The sequence below is a fragment of the Rattus norvegicus genome, chromosome 1 (assembly GCF_036323735.1).
Source record: "Rattus norvegicus strain BN/NHsdMcwi chromosome 1, GRCr8, whole genome shotgun sequence".
Taxonomy (NCBI): Eukaryota; Metazoa; Chordata; class Mammalia; order Rodentia; family Muridae; genus Rattus; species Rattus norvegicus.
Genome location: NC_086019.1, coordinates 108,810,102 through 108,834,509, shown reverse-complemented (window position 1 = coordinate 108,834,509; position 24,408 = coordinate 108,810,102). Strand labels below are relative to the sequence as shown.

Genomic DNA, 24,408 nt, shown 5'->3' with positions numbered 1-24,408 from the left:
GTGTGTGAACCTCACAGTCACAGGCCTCTCCCAGGTGTGTGTGTGTGTGAACCTCACAGTCACAGGCCTCTCCCAGGTGTGTGTGTGTGAACCTCACAGTCACAGGCCCCTCCCAGGTGTGTGTGTGTGAACCTCACAGTCACAGGCCCCTCCCAGGTGTGTGTGTGTGATCCTTACAGTCACAGGCCCCTCCCAGGTGTGTGTGTGTGAACCTCACAGTCACAGGCCTCCCCAGGTGTGTGTGTGTGAACCTCAGAGTCACAGGCCTCCCCAGGTGTGTGTGTGTGAACCTCAGAGTCACAGGCCCCTCTCAGGTGTGTGTGTGTGAACCTCACAGTCACAGGCCTCCCCAGGTGTGTGTGTGTGAACCTCACAGTCACAGGCCCCTCCCAGGTGTGTGTGTGAACCTCACAGTCACAGGCCTCCCCAGGTGTGTGTGTGTGAACCTCAGAGTCACAGGCCTCTCCCAGGTGTGTGTGTGAACCTCACAGTCACAGGCCCCTCCCAGGTGTGTGTGTGTGATCCTTACAGTCACAGGCCCCTCCCAGGTGTGTGTGTGTGAACCTCACACAGGCCTCTCCCAGGTGCGTGTGTGAACTCCATGATAGGCTTTTCCTAGGCCAATTCTTGACCACAGGAAGGACTCCATACTTCGGCGTGTGGATCCCAGTGTCTTATTTGAGCACCTGTGTCTTCCCACCAGTGTTGGCCCAGGCCATCCTGCAGCTGTCTAGCACTGAAGCAGAAGATAGAGACGGGACGTGAGCACCTTGCTCATTAGAAGACAGTCTTGTGTCCAGGTTAATGCAGTCAGATGGGAAAGCATACGTAGCATGAGACCTGTCTTCAGGCCAGGGACTCCATCTACTCAAATGGAGAGGGTGGACACTTGTTTTTTAGCTTGACATGCATGATTTTTCTACCAGGCACATTTGGCCTGGAGTCGGACATACATCAAGAACTATCTAAATGCTGCCGAGGTTAAATAAAAATAATCATTTTACTACACACGAAGATTTATCTAGCTCAGTCTCTATTCAGATCTATTCAGAGTCTCTCTCTCTCTCTCTCTCTCTCTCTCTCCCTCTCTCTCTCTCATGGCTAATTAATAATTCAGGGTACTATGGTGTGTTCTAATGGCTGCAAATATAGTAATTTAATTGATATTTGTTTCCACACAACACAATGATACCTCATTTCCCCAGGAGGGCCCTTTTCCACAGCTGTGCCAAGCTTCTCACAATGACACAGACCCACCCTGAGCACACCTGAAACCCATTTGTAAAAGACGAAACCATGGTAATGACTGATGTGTAACAGATACAAAGGCAAGCAATGTGTTTTAAACACTGACATTTATTTGAGGGGTTTTGAGAACTCATACATTATTAGGATAAACTCTAATTTATATCAGTATGTAATATAGAATACAATAAATTGCATTTTGTACACATAAATACAAAATTTGAGGTAGGGCCTCAAGAGTAATGACTTCTTAAATGAATAATGCACAGTATATAATAAGCACTCTATACGATAGATAGATATGATGCATCATCTTGTAACATAATATATTTTCTTCATGTAAAGTCAATGAAAAAATATAAGGACCTGACTAGGAAACATCTTTATTCGTGAACAGTATTGTTCACGTGAGACGCTTGCATTTAGGACATTATCCAAGTACACAATTTAAGAATCAACCTTCTATTCCTGGATAGGTCCATAATAAAGTGCAAAAGAACACAGACAAATGAGAGACAGGGCAGTTCCCAGTTGCCATCGAAACAGCACCCTAGTGACGGAGCATACCTGAAAGGCAGCTGGTCACCTGGAAGTGTCATCCTCAGAAGCTAATCAAGCCTGAGCTTGCTTTTCAGGGGTGATGAACTCCCATCTGAAATCCTTCCTCTGCAGGCAGTTTACAGCAACCTGTGCTAAGACCGTATTTCACTGTGGTCCTTCTAGGCAGGCATGGCTAAATGAGAGAAAGACAAGACGTCTTGCTCCCAAACCTCAGGCCAGCTCTGCATCCTACATCATGAGACAGAGGAAACTGGATCACTGGCCTTGGCCCCCATGCCTTGTCAACGTACCCTACTGAACACACTCACTCGTGTCAGAACCTTGGAGAAGCCAGTCACAGATCCAAATCCCAATACCGCCAGCAGGATGACCTTGCTATTGCACATCCATCGAGCAATGGTTACTGTACTAGCCTCTGGGAAGGGGACAATGACCACAGCCAAGGAGACAAAGACAAAATGTCCATTTAAGACATGGGAAGCCCATGCTGACAGAAAGGAACTGAGAAGCTCTGAGGCACACGTAGATAACAGAAGAGAAGCAAAACCCTGACCCCCTCAGTGCTGCCTCTGCATAGACATAGTCTGAGTGTCATCGAACCCAAGGCCTTCCAGCCCACTCTTTCTAAAGTGCCATTCCCTGAAGTACACATCAATTGCAACTCTCACGCATTAAAATCACATCAAAAATTCCAAAGCCGTCAAGGTCACTAGGATTTTGCGTTGACCACGGATATCATGCAGTAAAGAAACAGACAAGGGTAGATAAAACAACAACCAGGGAAGACCAGAATCGGACACACTTGTTCACAAAAAAAACACAGCCGGAAGGAGATTAGAAGAAGTTTCTAGTGGGCAAGACGCTTAGACAAAGGTTTGCATAAGAAACCACGACACGAAGAGTTAATAAATATTTGATGCTTTTCTGTTTTAAGGATATTACGGGGTTACTAGTTTTCACATATGGCTTGTTTTTCTCTGAATGGGTTTAGTAAAGTGGTGTTATGAAATCATCTCTCTGATGGAAAACTCCCCAGCAGTCTGCACAGGGAACCCAAGTCTTGGCAAAGCAACATTGTTTCTCTCCTTCATTGTCAGGGGGGAGAACTTCAGGTGGCAGTTTTAACAGCGCTCTCTCATTGTCTGTGAATTCCTTCTTTTTTTTCTTCCAACTGATTGTGCATTTTAGTATTGTGAAAACAATTCATCAGCTCTCAGTATCGCAACCAAATCCTCAGGAGGTGCAGCACTGAGATGCACCATGAACAGACTCCTTCAGACACCCTTGATCCTGCCGAGGAGAGCCTTGAAGTTGAACATGGCAGTCAATGAATGGCCAAAACTAACTTCAGAGCCAGTGGTTTCCAGGCAAGTCCGGAACCTTTTGTCTGACTCTGTCCTTCTAAACGGTCTAACTAGGGAAAGAGAAGCAAAGCAACTACGACAAAATGGACTCAGGGGCAGCTTCTAGGTCTTTCTTAAACGTATCCCTCTAGACCCAGCTTACAGCTCCTCCAGTTAAAACCATGCTAACCGACGATGTCCTCATTCTGACGAGTAAGTTGACTCTCAATTCACATCTGGCAGTGTCCAGGGCTCCCCGCATTCTTCTTTTAATCACGGAGGCAAAAATGTAGCAGAAATTGGGTTGGCACCCAGCACCAATCCCAGTTCCAGCCCGTAGGGAAACAGGAAGCCAGAAGCCATTCATCCCAACACAAGCACAAATCCCATGGGTGCTTAGGGCAAGCTTTGTGCTTTTCTTCAACCTGCAAACTGGCAGGGCTGCAGGGAGTTTCCAAACTGGCCTCCCCACTCACACACACACCACCCAAGTCACGGCACTGCCCGGAGAGGCTGGTGCAGGAACGGGGCCTCTCGTGGGTATGGCTTTCTCGGGGAAACAGATGATAGATAAGCGCAGACAGTAGAGAGATGAGTCCACAGCTCATCTGCCTGAAGCGGGGAAGCCTGAGGTTCCGTCACTGTGACAGCCTAGCAAGACCTAGCTTGGGGAAACTAGGAGAAAAGAGAAACTAGAAGAGGAAGAGAGAAAGCCCTGCTAGCAAAGACACCAGAGCCAGTAGTTCAAAACCCACTATGTTCCCTTCCCTAAAACCTATCGTGGGCGACTCTGGGAAACACAAGTACCCATCACTGTTGGCGGGGAGTGCGAGCACTTGCCCTAGGAAAGGAGAGTTCAAGCCAATGACTTCGGATACATTACACAGACGGAGTCCTATTTCTAAAATGGTACATTAGAGTCTGTTGTCGTGGTGCCGCTGCCACTGCACAGGATGAAAATGTCACGTCAATATACAAGATCTGAACTGAAAACTTTGCCTGAGACCCTGTTATAGGAAGACAAACTAATAAGAAAATGATTGAACCCGTCTCCCCTAGAGGAAATGATTTTAGGTTGCGCGATATTAATACTGTAAGAGGGAGAAATAAAAAGCCCGGACTATGCTACTCTAAACTTGCCATCTCTGCGGTGATTCATAAGATATTCATGAAGGCAGAAAATACCACTGGCACTATGTGTGCCTAGCACTGCCTGTGCCTGCTCGGGACACAGTGGATCAAAAGGTATGGCCTGGCCAGGCTCTGCCGACCGGTGGCTTGTTCTCACTACGGGGCAGTTACATTGAGCAGCGTGGACATAGAGTTCTGGACACTGAACTAGCTAAATGCAGTCTTAAAAGCTATAGTCTTAATCAGCTTACTCGCTACCTAACTAAGCTGTATTTATCAGAAAGTTCTGGCAATACCATGACCTAAGATGTACAGTCACAGGGATGAGGAGTCACATGGTTGCTTTTTAACCAACCTCTTAACTTCTCTGATTTCCCTATGGCCACAATTGGCGTTTACTGTCACTTAAAAAGGAGTAAAAATTGAGAAAGTGTCCTTTAAGAGTTTGGGTCCCACGCGTATATAATATATAGATAGAACTGGGTTAGGTCTCATTGCTCAATAGGCTGGATGACAAGGTTGTCTACAGCTTATAGAAAGTGACTCGGAGGCAAAGAGACAGCGTGTCATGATGCTGAACCATGGTGCAAAAGACATCATGGCAGGTACAGGAGCGGTACAGAAGCTGACATGCAAATGAAAACATAGCTTCTTATGCAGAGAGTGAAAGAAAAGATGCAGAGAATTAACTCTCAGGTGTCATTACCGAAGGAGGAGGAGGAGACGGAGGAGGAGGGGGAAGAGGAGTAAGGGGAGGGAGGAGGGAGAAGAAAGGATGAAAGAGAGAAAGAAGGAAGCAAGGAAAGACTGCCGGCGAGAGAACGGACAGTCCCTTCAGATCCACAGCATAGAGAGGTGAAGCATCTGAACGCACGGTCTATTTGGTCAAAATAAAGGAAATGGATACGCAAATGAAACCACTCAGCGGTGCCCAAGTCTCCCTACCAGCCACGTCTGCATCCAGAACAATCTCCAGTGCTGCCATCCCCCTAAACGCACCTGACCTGAACTTTCAGCTTCTGCGTGAGATCACTGCGTTGTCCAGCTCAGTTGGACGGTGCCGATGAGTCCAATCAACAGCCCTGGAAGTCCGCGTTCTCCCCCGCGCCCTACAACTTCCGGCAATGAGAACACACGACGCGATTTCTCTACCGTCAAACCATGTACCTGCCAGCATTCACCTGATTAACCCACCCCTGCAGGATGAAGGAAGAAACCTGAGCAGGGGACCAATCCTTCCAGAAACTGAGAGCACAGACACAGACGGCGCTGTCAGCGGTCTGTGTGGCTCTCACTACGGCATGCTACGTTAGGTCCTACTTTTCTATGGAACACTCTCATGCACAGCTGTGAACCGAGGTGTGGGGAGAAAGAAGAAAACTGGGAATAAATCTGGGGAAAGTGTGGAGGGGAGGCAGAGAGGAAGCCCAGGATTAATACGGGACCATCCACACTACTGGACTAGCACTGGGTGCCCAGTTCCAAATCCTTCACTGGCAGCTTGAGTCCCAGGGACGAGGTTCCCAAGGGGTCGATCATATTCTTGTAGCGTTCCCCGCGGTGCTGAGCTAAGAATGGGCCCCAGTCCGGCTGTGGCGAGCATACCAACTTCAGCCTCTGCAGAGAAGGCAAAGACACGTGTAGTTACAATGTGAACTCACCTTCCTCGCCTTGGCACCCCTTGCCATCTCCAAAAGGCGTATCATTGCTTCAGGTCCCTCACTGGAGCCAAGAGCCCCTTCCCATCCCCTCACAACGAGGGGGAATAGCCCGCATTTATTAACCAGGCCAAGGATAGGAAAAGCAAGTCTCGGTTTGGTTCTCTGCAAAGCATTACCGTGAAAGCAACTTTATGATTGCTCCATGCTTGCCGCGCATACGGTGAGTAGAGGACAAAGGGCCCAGATTTTAATTATACGTCTCCACCCACCAAGCAAAGAGAGCTTGCAAGCTTCTACTTCCGCTCCCAAACAGCAAAAGCTATGGGCTCAATTACATTGGTTCTGTAGTCTCGGTGATGGGTTGCTACATCAAAAATAATTGGATTTTGTTTAGCTTATTTCCCAAAAGTATATAAATGGCCAAGAAAAAAAGTCAAACCCAAAGATACACCACCAAGCATGGACAAAGATTTTAATTGTTTGTTGACTATATATAATATATGTACATATATGCACATATATACACATATATATGTGTATATATATGTGTGTGTGTGTGTGTGTGTGTTTCTGACTAAGGTAGGCTCATGTAGGTAATCTTAAAAATAATGAAGATGTCTCTAGCTTCAACTGAAATTATTACTGAAAATAAAATCTGATAGAAACATACAGAAAAAGAAAACTTATTTCTGACTATATATGAGGGAATAATTATATGTTTATTGCCTATTAGGGGGAAAGCTGGTTCTTATAGCTGTTAGTTTAATGCCCCCCTTAATCACCAGCTTGCAACCTTTGCGTCCCAAATTAACCATAATAAATTTGTGCGGCCAAGCTATCAGTCTAGAGAATTTGAGGAGGCAACAGCAGCCGAGGTTACCACAGGTTCTGTTTAGGGAAGAGACTCCGGCGACCTCTGGCGGGAAGGTGGCTATGAGAGGTGGCCCACTAGGGATAGGTTGGACCAGAGTTGCTTCACACCAGAGAATAATAAATAAAATGCTCTGGGGATACAAACCAGAACACGACTTCAACGTGAAGACTCACCGTCAAGTGGAAGTCAGGGGAAACGAAGGCTACCCCCACCCTGCTTCTCCCCACACCAGCCTCTTCCTCATATCAATCAAGTTGCCCAAGAGCAGACCCCACGCAGCCGGCCTCCATCCCACTGAACAAGTATGTGCGTTGGGCTTGGTGCTTCCCAAACCTGAACATGCAACCTAGTCACTAGAAGGTAAAAGCAAGCTTCATTTCCCTGAGCTCCGTGCAGTTGAGAAAACCTGGCTGTCTGCAATTGTGACAAGCTCCCAGGTCCCCTCTACATCAGACCCAGGTTCAAATGCCTTCAGGATGCAGGCAGAGGTCATTCATTCTCAGCCCACCTGGACAAATGACATGGTCTTTTTCCCCCCTTTGAGACAGGATCTCGTGTAGCCCAGGTTAGCCAAAAGTTCACCCCGGAACTAAGGATAGTTTTGAACTCCTGATCCTCCTGCTTCCACTTCCCAAGTGCTAGAATTTCAGGCGTGCTGGAACAAGTGACTCCCCATAAGTAACGAAGGCTGGGTGGTTCTTCAGTGGTGGCTGAAACAAATAGCAGTCCCATTCTGTCTATGGAAAAGTCCCACCCACGACAAGAGTAAAATGGGCTCTGATCGGGATTGATCGGTGCTCGAGTGAGCTTAGCCAGCCACAGTCATCTGCAAAGAGGCAATGACAACTGAGGAATTGCCTCCGTCTGATGAGCCGGGAGGCAAGTCTGTGGGGCGTATCTTGATTAATGATTAATGTGGGAGGTCCCAGCCCGTGGTGACAGTGCCACCTCTGTGCAGATGGCCTCAAGTTACATAAGAAAACAACCTGAGCAAGCCAAAAAGGAACAAGCTGCGCTCCTCCATGGCCTCTGCTTCAGTTCCATCTCTAGGTTCCTGTCTTGAGCTCTTAGCGTGACTTCCTTCCCTCGGTGAAGGTTGGGACCGGGCAATATTGAGATAAAATAAGCCTTTCCTCCCTAAGCTGCTTTTGGTCCTGATTTTATTGCAGCCACAGAAAGCTAACTATGACATCTGGTAAGGAAAAGCAAGTCTCCCCTCACTCTAGCCTCGTCCTGGAATGCAGATGACACTCTGAGAGTCCGTCAAACTTCTAACCAGCTTGACCCGTCAGTCATCCTGAACTCTGGAACAAAGGGAGCAGTGGTGACTTTAAGTTTGGTGGCAGTAAACATTTGGGAGGAAAGAGGCTTGAATGCAGAGGGACACTCAGGAGAGGGAAACCCAGTGTTAAAAAGCAAAGTCCAAGATGTAAATAGTGGCTGAGGAGGAGGGGACAGAAGCCCTAGGAATGAGGAGCCATTCTGATCATCCGTCAGTCCCAGGGCTGCCAGCACTGTGAGGAACAGCACTCTAATAGCTCACTCAGCCTGATGACTGGCTGGGCTCCTCTGCTACAGGAAAAAATACATAATAAAAAATGAGTTTAATAGAATCACTGGCAACTGTGACGGCTTACTCACCCAGGATCCTTCTTGAATAAGTTTACGGGATCTTTTGTTTTTAATGCATAGAGCTTTTAGGATCTCTCCCTCGGGAGAGGCTAGCAGGGGAGAAGGAGCTGGTAGAATTACCTCAATAAATCTCCCAGGAGCCAGATACATTTTTATCACGAACATAATCGGGATCCAGATCACGGAGCAGGCGAGCATCAGCCATCCAAGCACCATGGACCAGTTAGGGTAGCGGTAGGAGCCATAGGTCATGGGCTCCCACTGATAGAAGCTGAAGCAAAGGATAAACTGGAAGAGAAGAGAAAGGTGCCTTAGGGTGATGGCGTGAGTCTTCATTCATTCATTCATTCATTCATTCATTCATTACGCATGTGCTGAACCCCGTGGCATGTTCATGCCTCATTTCTATTGCCTCCTCTTACGAAGACTCTCGTCTATCTGAAAGGGGGTTTTCCAAGCGAAGGAAGTAAACTCGAGATGATGGTGGAAACACACACTCAGCTACTGCTCCTGTGTTTGTCCTCCCACAGGAAGTCCGTGAGGTGTGGGCATGTGACTACACCCACAGAGGCCACACCAGGAGAACATGGCACAGTGCCTGACAGGGGCAGGTGGCAGCTGGGAGTTCTGAAGAGACTGTCTGAACTATCATTGATAGTTAAACCTTTGTTATAATGGGGGAACGGTGTGTTAAATTTAATTGAATCCATTTGGCTTCCTTCTTGAACAAGGAGTGGCCAACATGGAGGAGCCATCTCTAAAGTTGGCTGTGTGAGACTCAGAATGGTCCCTGGTCCCCTGAGGTGACTGATCTAGAAGCACAGTCCTATAATAAGCCATGGCAGAGAGAATGAGAGCGAGAGAGCGAGAGAGAACGAGGAGAGAGAGAGAGAGAGAGAGAGAGAGAGAGAGAGAGAGAGAGAGAAAGCAGCCCCCTCCACTGACTCAAGGTGACTCGTGTCATCACCAGTGAGCCCAGAGACCTGGCTCTACTGCTAGTGAGCTACATGGCCTCTCAGACTTCTCAGCTACAACATGGATTTATTTCACACCATGTATGTGGTGCTGGGGTTCTCTGGGAACAGAAGTCTGTATTTACTCCAGAGACCTTCCTCATTCTTAAAAGATCATGATTTGGGTTTTGACCATTATCTGTGATCACATCCTACTTCAACCAGAAAGAGCTCTGAGATCCATCCAAAGGCTCAACTGGGCCGCCGCAGAGGGAGGGCTAAGGGAAGGCACCGGCTGAAGACAGAGGCACCTGTATAGAGGGCCAGGCTTCGGGCCGCTCCAGCCCAGCCTGTAGAGACCATTCTTCAAGACGTGTCTCTGCGTGGTCTTCCCACCTGTGGCAAGCGTAAGCCTAGAATTATCCACGTAAGTCCTTTCCCCAGCTCTGTATCTGTCTTCCTACCTTCAGCTGCAGAGTAACAAAATGCCTGGAGGGAATTACATTTGGGAAGAGAGCAGGTGGGAGTGTTCTGGAGAACTGTGAACCCCTAGACAAACACAAAGCATCCACACCCAGGCTGCAGCGTCCAGGCTGCTAGGGTCAGGGATGGTTTTTCTTTTCTCAGTGCAATTCATGTGTTGATTCAAAGCAACGTACGGCTGAAGACAAGGCTCCCATGGAGAGTGAGGCCAACGTTAGGCTCCCCTTTCCAACTCTTGCCCCTGGAGTCATAAACTTTATTAGTCAGTCTATGGGAAGTGTGGCCCGCTGTCATTACGGAGCGCTGCTCCGCTTCATTTACTGTATATATAGCGACGCATCTGCTTGTGTGTGTGCCTTCAAGCAACGTGATCAGACTATGCATATGATAATTGCAAGAGGATATTTATGGCTCCATAAATCCGTGATGGCACGTAGAAAAATGATGGATTTTATTTCAGAGGCCCCGAAGTAATTTAAACCCATAATTTTACCCCTGGTCCAGGACCTGGAAGATATCTAGGCTACAAAGGTGAACGGTAAAATGTAAGCAGGGCTGAGACCTGTGAGAGCCATTTCCACTTCTGCAAATATCACATCAAACTTTCAGGCGCAGGCCAGGTGCTGGCCATGAATCTCCCTCGGCCAAGTCAGCTTCGATGAAACCCCGCCCTAGGGAGGGCTTTGCCACCCAGTCATGCCCACCTCTCCCTTCCCAGCAACCAAATCAGACACAGGAGACACACTGGTATGGTGATGGTGAATCTGATGACATCCCTCGCCCTGAACGGCACAGAGAATCTGCTCAAGAGAGTCCCAGGGTATTTCCCAAGACTGAGGAAATTCCCCAAGAATGAAATAAAAAGTAGCAAGTTCCAGGAATTCCTTCTACCTGAGTCTGAAGACTTGACTTCTAACCCAAACTGGCCATGCTGTACCTAGACTGTCAAAATGCAGAGGACAGGCTCGAAGGGCACCCCAGCTCTCAGACAATGTTTTAGCTCTATGGCCTTGTGGCCTAGAGCAAGTCCCTTAGCCTCTCTGAGCCTCAGTGCACACATCTGTAAAGTGGGGAGATGGCACGGGTATAAACATCACTGAAAAGGCCAATAAAGGGGGCAGCTTGAAGCATATACAGCGGCAGGCAGATGGCCGTGTAGTGTATCTCCACAGAACAAGGCAGAATTCTGACAATCCTCTGGGGTGAGAGGAAGAGGAGGGCAGAATCTAGACATGTTGTAACATTGACTCCACTGATAATAAACCATAAGGAATGAAAACGAGGGGTCAAGGGTCAAAAGGACAGGATTTGCTAACACAGCATATTCAGGCAACAGGCAACAACAACAACATCTTCACACCCACAAGCTAAGCCCAGTTCCACACACACTTCATCCCTGAGCATCTTTCTTTAATATTTTTCAGATCTCACGCCCCAACTCCAGCAGGACTTTCCAGACTACCAATAGAGATGGTGGCTACGTTGTTGGTGTCCACACAGAAGATGAAGATCGTGGAATGGATTTTCTGTCTAAACCTCTAGCTTTTCAGAAAGATATGGTTTGATTAGAACATACTCTCAGGCAGGGGAGGGGGAAAGGCAAGCAAATGAAGAAAAAATATTTTTTCACTGCACCTGCTTTTATGCATTCTGCATCTTAAAAGAAGCTGGGTATCTGGTGTTGAAGAGTGGGCTCTCTAGCTGGTTTCTAGTGCCATCTACTGGGCCAAATAAAAATTACAGGCAACTTCCTCCAGGCTTGCTCAAAAAGGACTCCCCGCACAAGCCAGAGGAAGAAAAACAAAGCAAGCCTCAGAGGAGGGGAAAGACAAAATACTCTGCAATTTGCTTGGGGAAGAAAGTGAGGCCACACTGATGGCTTCTGGCACAATGAGGAGGGTTACAGGTGTGAGTTTAAGTCTCAGTACAGACCACAGGCACACGTGCGGTTCTGCTCATTAGGAATGATCAGTCCGACGATCTCAAAACACCTTCCCCACACTTGAAGATGCAATGTGGCTCTCAAAAGCTAGAAAATCAACAGTAAATGCCCGATTAAAGCTACATTAATTGTAGAGCGGGCACATTGAGAATGATTAGGAGCCAGAACATGTGGGTTCAAATCCAGACTGTTGCTATCGTACATTTAATGCTAGTTCAGTCGTGTAACTCCAGGCTTCAGTTTTCCCATGATACTTAGCTTTAATTGTTGACTTGACATGACCTAGAATCACTCAGAAAGGAATCTGAATAAAGGCTTGCCTAGATCAGGTTGGCCTATGGGCATGCCTCTGGGATGTTGTCATGTCTATGTTGGAGGATGTGAGAAAATGTAGTCCACTGTAGGCAGCTTCATTCCCTAGGCATAAGGATTTCACATTGTGGAGAAACAGCTCTAAGGGTTAAGAGCACTTGCTGCTCTTATAGAGGATTGGAATTTGGTTCCCAGCTCACAGCCACCTTAACTCCAGCTCCAGGGGATTCAATGGCATCTCCTGGACTCATCAGGTTCCCACATGCACCTGCACATACGTGCACACAGACACACACATACGCACATGTAAGAGAATAATAGAATAAGTCCTTTTCTGAAAAGTGGAAAGCTCGCTGGGTGCTAACAAACACGGGCGCGTTCCTTTCTCCCTGCTCTTGACTGGATGTACCCAGCTGCTTCGAAGCTACTACGGCTTCCCTACTGTGATGAACTACAACCTGGGACTGTAAGTGGGAATAAACCTTTTTGTCCCCTGAGCTGTTTTTCTTAGGTTATCTTATCATGGCAACCGGAAAGGCAGGACAGAGATAATTAGACCAGTCTGGTAGGACTGCCGAAAGAGAGGTCTACACACCGATCGCCTAGATCGAGATCTGAACCATGGTAGGTGTGTGGTCCATGTGGCTGTTGACTGCTGTCTGCTAGCACAAAGGGCAGATGGATATGGTGTGTGCGTGCGTGTGTGTGTGTGTGTGTGTGTGTGTGTGTGTGTGTGTGTGTTCTACATAGATGTGCTGACATCTCTTGGTCAGTCCTAGCTCCACCCCTCACCAGTCAGATACCTGGAGGTAAGTCGCTTCTCCTTTCTGACCTACAGTATACTTACCTGGGAGACAAGGGCGGTACTCACCCCAACAGCTCCCCAGGCTCACGGGGAGGCACACACTGACGTGCAGGAGAGACAGTGTCTGTGGGAGAAAGCATTCAGCCCTTACCGTTAAAATGGTCGGTGTGACAAACGCCCAGCAGACCTTCCAGAAAATGTTGGGCTGGAATCCAATCATCATCTCGATGTCTTCACAGAACCTCTGCAAGCCTGCAAAGAGACGGCAGGGGCCGTGTGTGAGATGCAGCGGGCAGGAGTGAGGAAGCCTCTGACTGGAGAACCTTGGCTAAGGAAGAACCCAACTTAGGTCAACATAACCCCTGTTGCGACGGGCAACCATCAGACAGATGACTCACTGCAGGGATCCTGGAGCTAACCTGCATGTTGGAATAGATACTAAACTGTGCAGGGAGATTCAGAGCTGTCATGGCAACAGCTCCAGAGCTTAGCTCCAGGTGTCTTGGCAGTGGCATGCATGCATATGGCTTGGTCTGCTTGAGGACAAGTCTAGCAAAGAATAAGATTTTGGTAAACCAAGAGACCGTATTATAAAAGGCTCAGCACTGAGCAAGTCTCTGTGGACTGGACTGGTGCCTCCCACCCTCTGGAGAGCACTCCCATTGTATCCACCTCTCTCTGCCTAGGGTCTAGGCTTCAGGTGAAAAGCAATGTAAATCCCAAGTGTCCAGCACTCACTCAAGCTGGAACTGAATGATTGCCGTCTTCCTGGCCACTCTGAAACTTCACTAAAGTGAAATGTAAAGGAGACAGTTCTTCACCCAGCCCCATAGAGCCACCCTCCTGGCAACCTCTCAGTTTAGGAGGGGGTCGGAACACTGCTTTGGAGGAAAGGCACTGGTATCAAAGTGGAAACCCCTCAGAAATGGACATTCCGTATGCGAAGGGGACCTGATAGCTTCCTGAGTGCAAGCCTCCTCATTGCAGTGGTCCCCAGACTCCCTAATGCTGAGACCCTTCAATGAGACCCCCCAACCATAAAATTATTCCCATTGCTACTTGCTAACTGCGATTTTGCTACTGTTAGCATAAATATCTGTGTTTTCTGATGGTCTCAGGCAACTCCTGTGAAAGGATCAACCCCCAGAAGGGGTTGCAGCCCACGCGTTGAGGATCACCGCTGTATTGGGGATATCTAAAATCTCATCCGGGTATATCCAAGATGTGCTCCTCATAGAAAGGGAAGCCCTGATATACTAATTAACGAAAACTACAAGTTCCTATGACCATCATGGGAAACCTAGAGATTTCTCCAAAAAAATTTTTAAAAATAGAGGTTAACAGAGGGCCAGGAAAATTAGCATAGCCCAGTGACTGAAGCCCTTGAGGTTTTCTTATTCCTTCACAGCCAGATCTGCTTAGGGTTTGAAGGAGCTGATTTAACTTCTAAAATTAGGCACATTAAAAGGTGTCTGGTTGGATTGCTTTCAAGCCTTGCTGAATGGGCCTGTTTCACAAAAGAGAGCTTTGCAAATGTGCCTTTTGTGGCAATTAGCAATTGGGAGCTGGGTAAAAGGAATAAGTCTGTGCTTGCGGGCCTGGCTGCAGACAAGCTACACGCGAAGCCCCCTGCTCTTTCTAGCAGTCAACTGTCCCCAAAGTGGGGAGATGATGTCGAGTCTTATGAAAATTCCTCCTCAGCTCCCAGCTGAAAGTAACTGCAGGGCTGGAGAGATGGCTCCGAGGTTAAGAGCACACACAGCTTTTAGGAAGAACCAGAGTTCGACTCCCAGCATTCACACCAGGGGGTTTACAACCACCTCCCAGCATTCACACCAGGGGGTTTACAACCACCTCCCAGCATTCACACCAGGGGGTTTACAACCACCGAAACTCCAGCTCCAGGGGATCTAATGTCCTCTCCTGACCTCCACGAGTGTGACCCTGGCGCACAGACCCATACTCAGACACACGTACACCACACGTGATTTTTTTGCTCTGTTCTGTTCTCTTTTCAGAGACAGGGTTTCTCTGTGTAGTCCTCTGGCTGTCCTGGATCTTTGTAGACCAGGCTGGCCACCTGCCTCTGCCTCTGCCTCCCCAGGGCTGGGTCTGAAGACGTGTGCCACCATGCTCAGTAATTTTTTTTTTTTTTAGTTAACCATTGTAGCCTGTTTCTAGGATGCCTGCATTTTACATGAAAGGCTTTCGTTTTCTATCCTGATTTTCTGCTCCATTTTATTTCTCTTTTATTTTAATGAGATTTCCAGGAAAGCCAGTAGCTTTTGCAACAATCAAGGTACTAGTCACAGGGCACACAGAAGTTGGGGAGTGTGTTGTCCCCGATTTGGAGATCAGAGCTCTGCCGATACCTCTGGCCTCCCCACATGGTGAGCTGGGGGCACCTGTAACCTCTATTCCAGGCGATTCGTTTCACTTACTTTTCTCTTAGGACAAAGGTTCTATCTCTCCAGGGACTGCAATACCGTTAGATCGTTGAATCCTAAAAGTCTTATCCCTCTGATAGCTGCCATGTTGCCTTATCCAGTGACCACTCTAAGATGTCTAAGCGTAAAGGAGTCAGCGGTATCTGAGCCAAAGTGGACAGCCTAACCAGGAGGCCCTGGTGTGGTCTGTAGGATACGTACTGTGCACAGTGGGCAGAGAGAGCTGCTGTCCTTTATCCCTGATGATAGCTCTAGTGGATGGAGTGCCTGTTGCTAGGCAATGGCAGAACTAGCAAACCATTCGAGAACTGAAAGTTCCTTTGCTGGGAAAGTCTGGGACCTAGACACTGTATGGCAAGTCCTCCCAGGTGCTTATCGAGATTGAAAGGCTCTTGGATCAAGTGGCCTTTAGTACCCTGAGGCTGAAGGAGCCACCCTTCACCTCAAGCACATGGGCACTGACACTGCCAACACCAAGAATAACATCACAGCGACAGAGGAGCCCTCCTTTCTCATCTGGCCACCAGCCACAGGTATTAACTGTGCCAGCCCACACCCAAAGCCAGGTCCTACAGTCTTCTGACACACACTGCTAAGACTCATGATCAGGCACCTTTCTCATTCAATTTCACCCCGGTGATCCTGAGGCAAGCTCAGAAACAGAGACGTGGAAACCCTTTAAAGATGGGATACGAACTTGTCAGCAAGGCCTACCGTACACTCTGGCTCTCCCTTGGCAACCGGCAGAGTGTCTCCTTACCGTACACATAGGAGATGCCAACAAGCTCAAATATGGCAATGATGACAAGAGCATAGGAGGCAGCATAGGTGTCCACAAGCTGAAACATGTAGATTCCACCCTAGCAGGAGAGAGAAACAGCCACCATCAAATAGGACCCCGGAAATAGGACCCCGTGGCCGGGCTCCATCTTCCCACCTGTAATAGCCCCTCTTCTCCCTCCCGTGGGCCAGCAGGTTCAGAGTTCTCCCTGTTCCACAGTAGAGACCAATACCTGGACAAGGCATGTAAACTAGAGACTTGGCCAGCTAAACAGAGACATCGCTCAATGAACTCTGAGGTGACCAATAAAGCGCAAAAAGCTGACTAAATAGATGATATTTCCAAGGCAAAGGTCGAGCTCTGAGGGAACTGTGAGAGCAACCTCCCGGCTTCGTATTTGCTGTGAGCTGTCAATGACCACTTCTACCCATGTAGATGCACTTGATTGACCCTCATGTGACCTTCAGCTATGGATGTAAATTTACTTTAGCATCAGCTGAACATGAGCCTCATGGAGGAATTCTCCTGACTGCCTTCATTCGCTTGGGAAGACCCACTCGAAATGCAGTTGCCCCCCTCTGGAAGGGCCCAGATATAAAAGATCACAGAAGAAGGCAGAATGTCTTTCTCAGCCTGGATGTCCCTCCCTGTTCAGAGTTAATTTACTTTGTTGCCCTTTGTTGCCACTGACTCCTTCCCTGATCTCCGAAGCAACCTTTCCAAGCTCCCAAGGTGAGCCAAGTTCTCCAGCAACCCTCAGTCTTCAGCAGCAGATTCGAGACTGCTTGAGGCACCGAGCCTTACGGACTATTGGGTTCTCAGGCCCTCAGATGTGAGACTGCTGTTGTGGACCACTTTGACCACATTGTCATAATCTGATCCCTATCAATTCTGTTTCTCTAGAGAACACTGACTGGGCTTCCTGCCTTGATCTGAAATCTCCCTGCAACAGATAAGGGTTGGAGGCCATCTCGCTCCTCCACCACTTTATAAATACAAGAACTAAGGCCCAGAGGAGTGGATTGTTCAAGGTCACAGAGACAGCAAGTACAGTGTATGCCCTAAGTGTCACTGGGTAATTTGCCAACACACTCGAGACTAGGAAAAAAACTCAAGTGATATTGGTGTTAATATATAACAAGATGGTAATAACCATCTTGGAAACGTGACTGGTGGATAAATCTGGACGTCCCTGCTTTCTGTTTTCTTTAAGTAGGACACACCTGTCTTATTGGCTCAAGAGGACTACATCTCAATTATGAAGATACTAGGGGCCTTGCTAGGAGCCAAGATGACATATTTCCACGTGTGGTCAGAATCATCACTGAACTCGTGCCATCTATGGAAATGACAGTGATTTGGCTCTGGTTGTGAGGTCTGAGAAATGCAAATTCAGGGATAGACAGCCACCACAGGTCCTCCACCTGCTCCACACCGGGCTGACATCCGAAAGCTCTCAGCTGCCTGAGGACAGACAGTCGTTATACATCTCGAACCTGATCCAACATCACCTGTACACGTTGGCTCTTACCCAAGAGTGATCATTGGACAGTCATTATACGTCCCCCACCGCATCTGGTCATGCAAAGAGGACTCTCACCTGTGTGATCATTGGGAAGCCCATAATGAAGAAGCAGATGCAGCAGCCCAGGGTGAACACAGGCTTGTGTGTGCGCAGATACTTGGGAAACTCATCCGAGATGGAGGTCACAATGGTCTCGATGGTGGCAAACTGAAACAGTACCAGGGCAAAAGCATCTGAGTTCAATTATCCTCAAAACCTCCCTCCAAAGTGTTTTGTGTGTGTGTGGGTGTGGGTGTGTGTGTGTGTGTGTGTGTGTGTCACTAACCAAACTGTGCTTGGGTTCTGTCTGGTCTTCAGAGGGCCATTCCTTTGATGGGTCTAAATGACCTTACTGGACGCCAACACACAAAGTCAGGAGAACTCAAGCAGTGTATGAGCTCTAGGGAATGCACTCACAATCACCCATCAGGACATCTTAACTTCATTTTGTATTCATGAGATGCAAATTCCTCTCCTCTAGTTATCTGCCATTTGATCTCCTACTTGAGGGAAAACCCACTTGCACCCAATGACTAAACTCTGAGCACCTGTCGGCGTGATTTGTAATAGGTTCAGCCTCAAAGCAATTTTCCTAAAATTGACTTCATGTTATCATCCCTTATGCTGCCCTACAGAATTTGGGTTGGCAAGATGATGCCAAGGAGGGGAGGATGCAGGCTAAAACTTGGCCTGGAGAACAGAAAGAGGGAATGTAAGAGAGAAGAAAGTCCCCTTTGCACCATCGCATGATCACCAAAAAGGTGAGGTAAATTGTCTGTGGGGGTGCACTCATATAATCCCAGCATCCAGGAAGCTGAGGAAGGAGGCTAAAGAGTTCAAGGCCATTCTGAGATACGTATTAAGATTTTTTTCTTAAACACACACACACAGAGGGAGTGGGGGGGGTGAGTTACTGTGACTCTAGACAGATCCCTCACCATCCATACATTACTCAAGAGAAGCCTCAGCGTAATCCATAAGCCAAAGTCTTTTCTGCAGGCTGGACCTGGAAAGTGGAGTCTTTGAAGGGTTTGAGGGGAAAGGGTGGGAGAGACAGCAACTCACCATGGTGTCAAGTCCAAGCGTGAGAAGCATCAGGAAAAAGATGATGGCCCAGAATGGAGAGAGAGGCAGCCTGGTTAAGGCTTCTGGGTAAACCACAAATGCAATGCCTGGCCCTGGGAAAAAAACAAGAGAGATGGTGACAGGCAGGCTCCACTGGAAGCCCCTCTACCCCGAGCCCTCTCTCAACTGAGATCCTGAACTATTTCACAGGTCATAGGTTCCTTCCACTGTCTGTTATTTATGCTCATCTCTGGACTTAGACCTTGCTACCTCCCGTGCAAATACTAAGAAACTGCATTCTTTTATTTGAATGGAGGCGAAGATAATTATTACTCTCTGGTAGAATTGTTGATATTGAGCCCTGAGGGGTACCTGGCAGTGTCTGAAGACAGTTTTGTGTCTCACACCTCTGATGAAGTGGGATAATTTGCTGATCCATTCTTTCAACTTCACAGAATTTAAAGTCACCTAGGGAACAATCCTCTGGGCTTGTCTGTGAGAGAGTCTCTATGTTGGGCTAACCGGCATGGGGAGCAACATCCTTGAGCTGGGGTCCCAGACTGAGTAAGCACAAATATCTCTCTCTCTCTCTCTCTCTCTCTCTCTCTCTCTCTCTCTCTCTCTCTCTTCCTCTCTCTCTCTCTCTCTCTCTCTCTCTCTCTCTCTCTCTCCCCCCCCCTCTCTCTCCCCCTCTCTCTGCTTCCTGACTGCAGAGGCAATGAGACCATTTGCAGCAAGTGCCAGTCCTCATGCCCTCCCTTCATGAGAAATGCATCTCCTCAAACTGTGAGCTTGTATAAACCCTTCTTCCTAGATTTTGTTAGCATTCATTTTGTCACAGCAAGGAGAAAAGCTCATACAGAAACCTGCTTAAATTAGAAAGCAGAGACACCCCTTGGGGGAACGATGGCTTCCTGAGAGTACCATATACTGGCGGGTGGAGAGGGATGCTGTGCTTGAGTCTTCTCAGCATGCAGGTGCCCAGCATCCGGAAGAGGGCATCGGCTCACCTGGGACTAGTTATAGGCAGTGAGCTGTCTGGCATAGGTACTGGGAATTGAACTCTGGTCCTCTGAAAGAGCATCAAGTGTTCTTAACTGCTGAGCCACTTCTCCAGCCCACATAACGGCACTTTTTTAACACTGGAATTTATTGGGCTGTTAGTTCCTAATGTTGCACAAGGCCTCAGGGTGTTGAAGCTATAAAACCCTGAAGGCTTGTCCTCGAGATAAAACCTCGAAGATACGCCCTGTCCTGTCCACTTATTAACAGACTCTAGAGCCGGTCTCCAATGGCTCCTTATGTGAAGCATAAAAGAAAAGTCTGTATTAAACAACAGTTGAAAATGGGTCTGAAACACAGACCCAGAAAGCCAACCTGAAAAGCTGACTCGAAGGCCCTGGGACAGTTACCCACAGAGGACTTGACTGTGGTGCTTGAATACCATTCCAGCCTTTGGGTGTCACTGCTTTGAAGGAGGGTCGATAATTCTGACAGGCACACCTCCCTGAGAGGAGGGTGGTCACTGCAACCCATCGGCCTCCTTATGATGCTGTTTCTGGCTAACCACCATGACACAGTGGCCAGTGTTTGGACCAGCGGCTGCCCTGTATATGGATATGCTAGATACTGTTCAGCTAGGTTGGGGTGCAGATGACCCCACACATCACTCTGCACACATTCTGTGGAGCCTTCTTGGGACAAGGGGAAATCTACTCAAGAAGAACAGGTAAGAATGCGTGTGAGCTACGCCCGTAAAGTCTCACCAACATGACTGCCCACACATGAGCTGAGCAAGTCCAACAAGGAGTATGCCAAAGAAGACAGGAAGTATCATGAGACTTCAGCCCTACACACAAAGAAACTACAGATGCAATGCTGAGAGTGGGGAGAAATGGCCTTCCCCAGGGAAGACCGTACCAGCTGGTCATCCAATACCAAAAGGTCTCCCCTGAAAACGTCCATACAAGTAACATCATACAGACCGAGCAGATTATATTGAGGAATATATTTGTGTATACATGCAATAGCAGTTGATAATAAAATAGAGGCCATAAATTTGAAAGAGAGCAAAGGAGGGCTACATGGGAGGAAAGGGAAGGGGGAGGGGTTATATAATTATATATAATCTCAAAAATCAAAGAGGCAATAAAAATATATAATATGTAAAAATTTTTAAAGAATATATGTGAGTGACTGGAGAGATGGCTCCGAGGTTAAGAGCACTGTCTGCTCTTCCAGAGGTCTTGAGTTCAATCCCCAGCAACCACATGGTGGCTCTCAACCATCCGTAATTGGATCTGATGCCCTCTTCTGGCCTGTAGGCGTACATGCAGGCAGAAAGCTGAATGATGTATACATAATAAATAAATATTTAAAAAGAAAAAGAACATATGTGAGTTCTACAAGGGGTCTTGTAAAAGGTCTCAAGACTCAGGGACCCTCCTGGATAATGAGCGCCATTGTGTACACGCCTGAGTTAGATGTGATTCTCTTCCTGTAAAACGGAGGGAGTAAGCAGCTGTGGAAAGGGGAATTTCAAAGGGACATGCTGGAAATTTCTACTGATTTAACCTGGGTATTAATGGCCTCACTGGGATGGGAGAGAGCTCAGGGCAGCTAGCCTAAGTGACCTGTGTGTCCCCCAGTTATTATCAGTTCTTCCACTAATTCCTAACAAGATAGGTTTGGTGGTTGTTTTGTTTTATTTGTTTGTTTTGTTTTAGAAATCAAAATACCTCAGATATTCTAGAAAGTGGGGCAGAAACTATTGGCCTCATTGACTCTACTAAAAGAAATTGAGGTTACAGAACAGCTAGGGGTGGCTCTGTGCCTGAGGATAAGGCCTTCTTCACATGTCCTGCTTTGCAGAGAGTAGGGAAATTCTCAGCCAGGAAAAGCACTGCACAGCCCACTGATAACCAACCCTGGGGGCTCACACTCTCTCCGGGGAGAGAGAATGATACTCCTGGGACATGCTGGGGCCTTAACTCTTTGAGGCTGTCTTGCACATGTGGAAGCAGTGAGTAATTATGCCTAGTGAACAGGAAGAGACTGAGCCATCCCTCCAAAAAAGGTGACCTTCTAGAAGGCTGACTCTGAAAACCACAGGGAGCCACTTGAAGGACAACTGCCAGATAAGCCTCCCACCACTGGGGGACCTGGGGCTCAGGGTCATGCCTCTTTGCACCTGTCATAGCCCCCAGGCACTCAAGCTCATGTGCCTGGTCAGTCCGACCAGAATAATCAGCAGTCTCCACAATGAAGGGTCCCCAGTGGCCACAAACTTTCAACACCCTAATCCTCTGTAGAACCAGGCAGAGTGGAAATAAGGTTAATAAAAGTCGCAAATGCTCCCTCTGCCAACGCTGCCCTGGAAATATAGGTTGAATGTATTCAAATGAAAGCTCCTTACAAACTCAAAGGCACTATGCAAATGTTAGCATCATTTGGGTGCAGTGTAAACATTTATCCCACACTCCCACCCCCACCAACCATCCAACCTTTCCACTCACTGGGGAGAAAACTGCAGGGCTGCAATGCTAGCTAAGCAGAAAGCCTGGAGAACATACTTGACCTAACAATTAGGAAAGTGCTTCATAAGGACAAGGCTCCCTGTAGTCCAGTCGGAGCTCATTAAGCACCAGCGCTGAGCTTTTATGGAGCTGTACAGCGGGGCACCAGCACAGCTGCAGGCAGGGCTGTGGGCTGCCTAATGACTCCCCTGCTCGTGCCTAACTGGTACAACAGGCACAACCCTCACCCACACAGGCTGGAGCAAGTTTAAGAGAGCAAGGAAGACCAAAGGAAAAAACAGAGGAAGGGGAAATAGACTGAAAGCTATCTGTCTTAGAAAGGCTGGCTCTAGCTCTTCATTGAGCTTCCCAATGGAGCCTGTCTTGGCCACTCTGTCAAGACACTTGAGCACCCCACCTTCATCCATCCAAGTTCCTGACAGAACGAGTCAGGAGTTTGTGAGGCAAGCCGGGAACCTGCCCTGGAACAGCAGGGTGACAGCTGCACTGTACCTTGGTCAGCCACATTCTCAATGTTGACTTTGCGCTCGTTGGCCATGAAGCCAATGACAGAGAAGATGACGAACCCAGCGAAGATGCTAGTGGCACTGTTGGTGCAGGTTACAATTAACGTGTCCCTGGAAGGAAGAGACCAGAGTGAGATTAGGTGAGCTCCGTAAGCAGGAAGGGATGGAGAAGGACACGTGTGTGCCGTGTATCTGTGTGTCCATGTGCGTGCATGACCACCTCTGGACACGTTGTCTGCATACACATACACCCAAGGAAAGAAGCAAGCAGTCCTGAGCACAGATAACCTTCTGTCAACCCAAAATGCCTTAAAAGACTCAAATGCTATTTTCCTAAATGAGTGTAATTTCTATCTGTAATCTAAACACTCATCCTTATTTCTACAGATAAACATTTAGCTTTCACCCCTCAGCAAAGAATCTTCCTTTTTCAACAAATGGAGACCATCTGAGAAAGCAGAGAATGACTAACTGCGAGGTGCTGCTCTCCAATTCCCCAACTGATACAACTTTTATTCCCAAGGCTCAGAGACTGTCACAGAAGAGGGGGGCAGAAAGATTGTCAGAGCTAGAGGCCCAGGACGTCTGGTGTGAGGCAATGTCTTCTAGCAACAAAAAGACACAAAGTGAAGGGAGGTAGGGAGGAGAAGATAAGCTTGGGAGGAGGCGGTGAATGTGACCGAAATACACTGTATAACAGTCTCAGAGAATTAATAAAGATATAATATATTATCCTATGTTATAATATTATATTGGCCCCACCTGAGACCTCTGGGTGAAACTCTAGTTTTTTATGCTTAGTAGGGTCACAATTCACAGTGGTTAAATGCCCATGTCTCCCCCAAATTAGTATAACCAAGTTCAATCCCCAGTGTGGTCCCATTACAAGGGAGGGCCTCGGAAGAGTGGTTTCATTTGATGAATAAGACGATGCCCTCATAAAAGAGGCTGCGAGGTGCGTGATGCCCTGATGCCTACCTGTATGCAGCAACAAGGTACCATCTGGAACGTGGAGAGACCTCATCAGACACTGAATCTCCTAGCACCTTGATCTTAGACTTCTAAAACTCTGTACATATGGACAATAAACTTCTGTTGTTTATAGATTGCCTAATGGAAAGTTCCCTTGTAATAATAGACCTAAATGACTATGATATCAAGATAGGAGTTGATCCAGGCACCACACTAACAAAGGGGAGTTCTGAGACTCTGTATGAGGAACCCACTATGAGGAACAGAAGGCAGTGGAACATAGAAATGACATCAGAATTATGAGAGCAGCCTGGGGTGAGGGCTCAAAGGGCTGAGAAAAACAAAAGAAGCAATGGAGACAGTCATCACTGCCTTTGTCCTAGAACAGCGGTTCTCAGCCTGCAGGTCATGGCCCCTTTGGCAAACCTCTATCTCCAAAGATATTTATGTTACAATTCGTAACTAGCAAAATTACAATTATGAAGTAGCAACTGTCGTTGTTTGAATGTCCTGGGCTCATGGGAATTGATGCCGTTAGGAGGTGCAGCCTTGTTGGAAGACACGAATGACTGTGGGGGTGGGCTTTGGAGCCTCT

General features: G+C 47.7%; 1 protein-coding gene across 15 annotated transcripts in view; it reads right to left on the bottom strand.

The window, feature by feature from the left end:
* Positions 1 to 1,336: 1,336 nt before the first annotated feature.
* The window catches only part of Slc6a5 (solute carrier family 6 member 5), a 65,929-nt gene continuing 42,857 nt past the window's right edge, over positions 1,337 to 24,408 (bottom strand). For 14 of the 15 annotated variants that reach the window (XM_063275140.1, XM_063275124.1, XM_063275053.1 and 11 more), the window contains 7 exons: positions 22,828 to 22,952; positions 18,800 to 18,912; positions 17,771 to 17,902; positions 16,150 to 16,249; positions 13,094 to 13,194; positions 8,568 to 8,735; positions 1,337 to 5,897 (listed from right to left, as the gene is read on the bottom strand). In XM_063275140.1, the coding sequence (XP_063131210.1) occupies positions 5,742 to 5,897; positions 8,568 to 8,735; positions 13,094 to 13,194; positions 16,150 to 16,249; positions 17,771 to 17,902; positions 18,800 to 18,912; positions 22,828 to 22,952 (895 nt within the window). In that variant the 3' untranslated portion in view covers positions 1,337 to 5,741. 15 annotated transcript variants of the gene reach the window in all.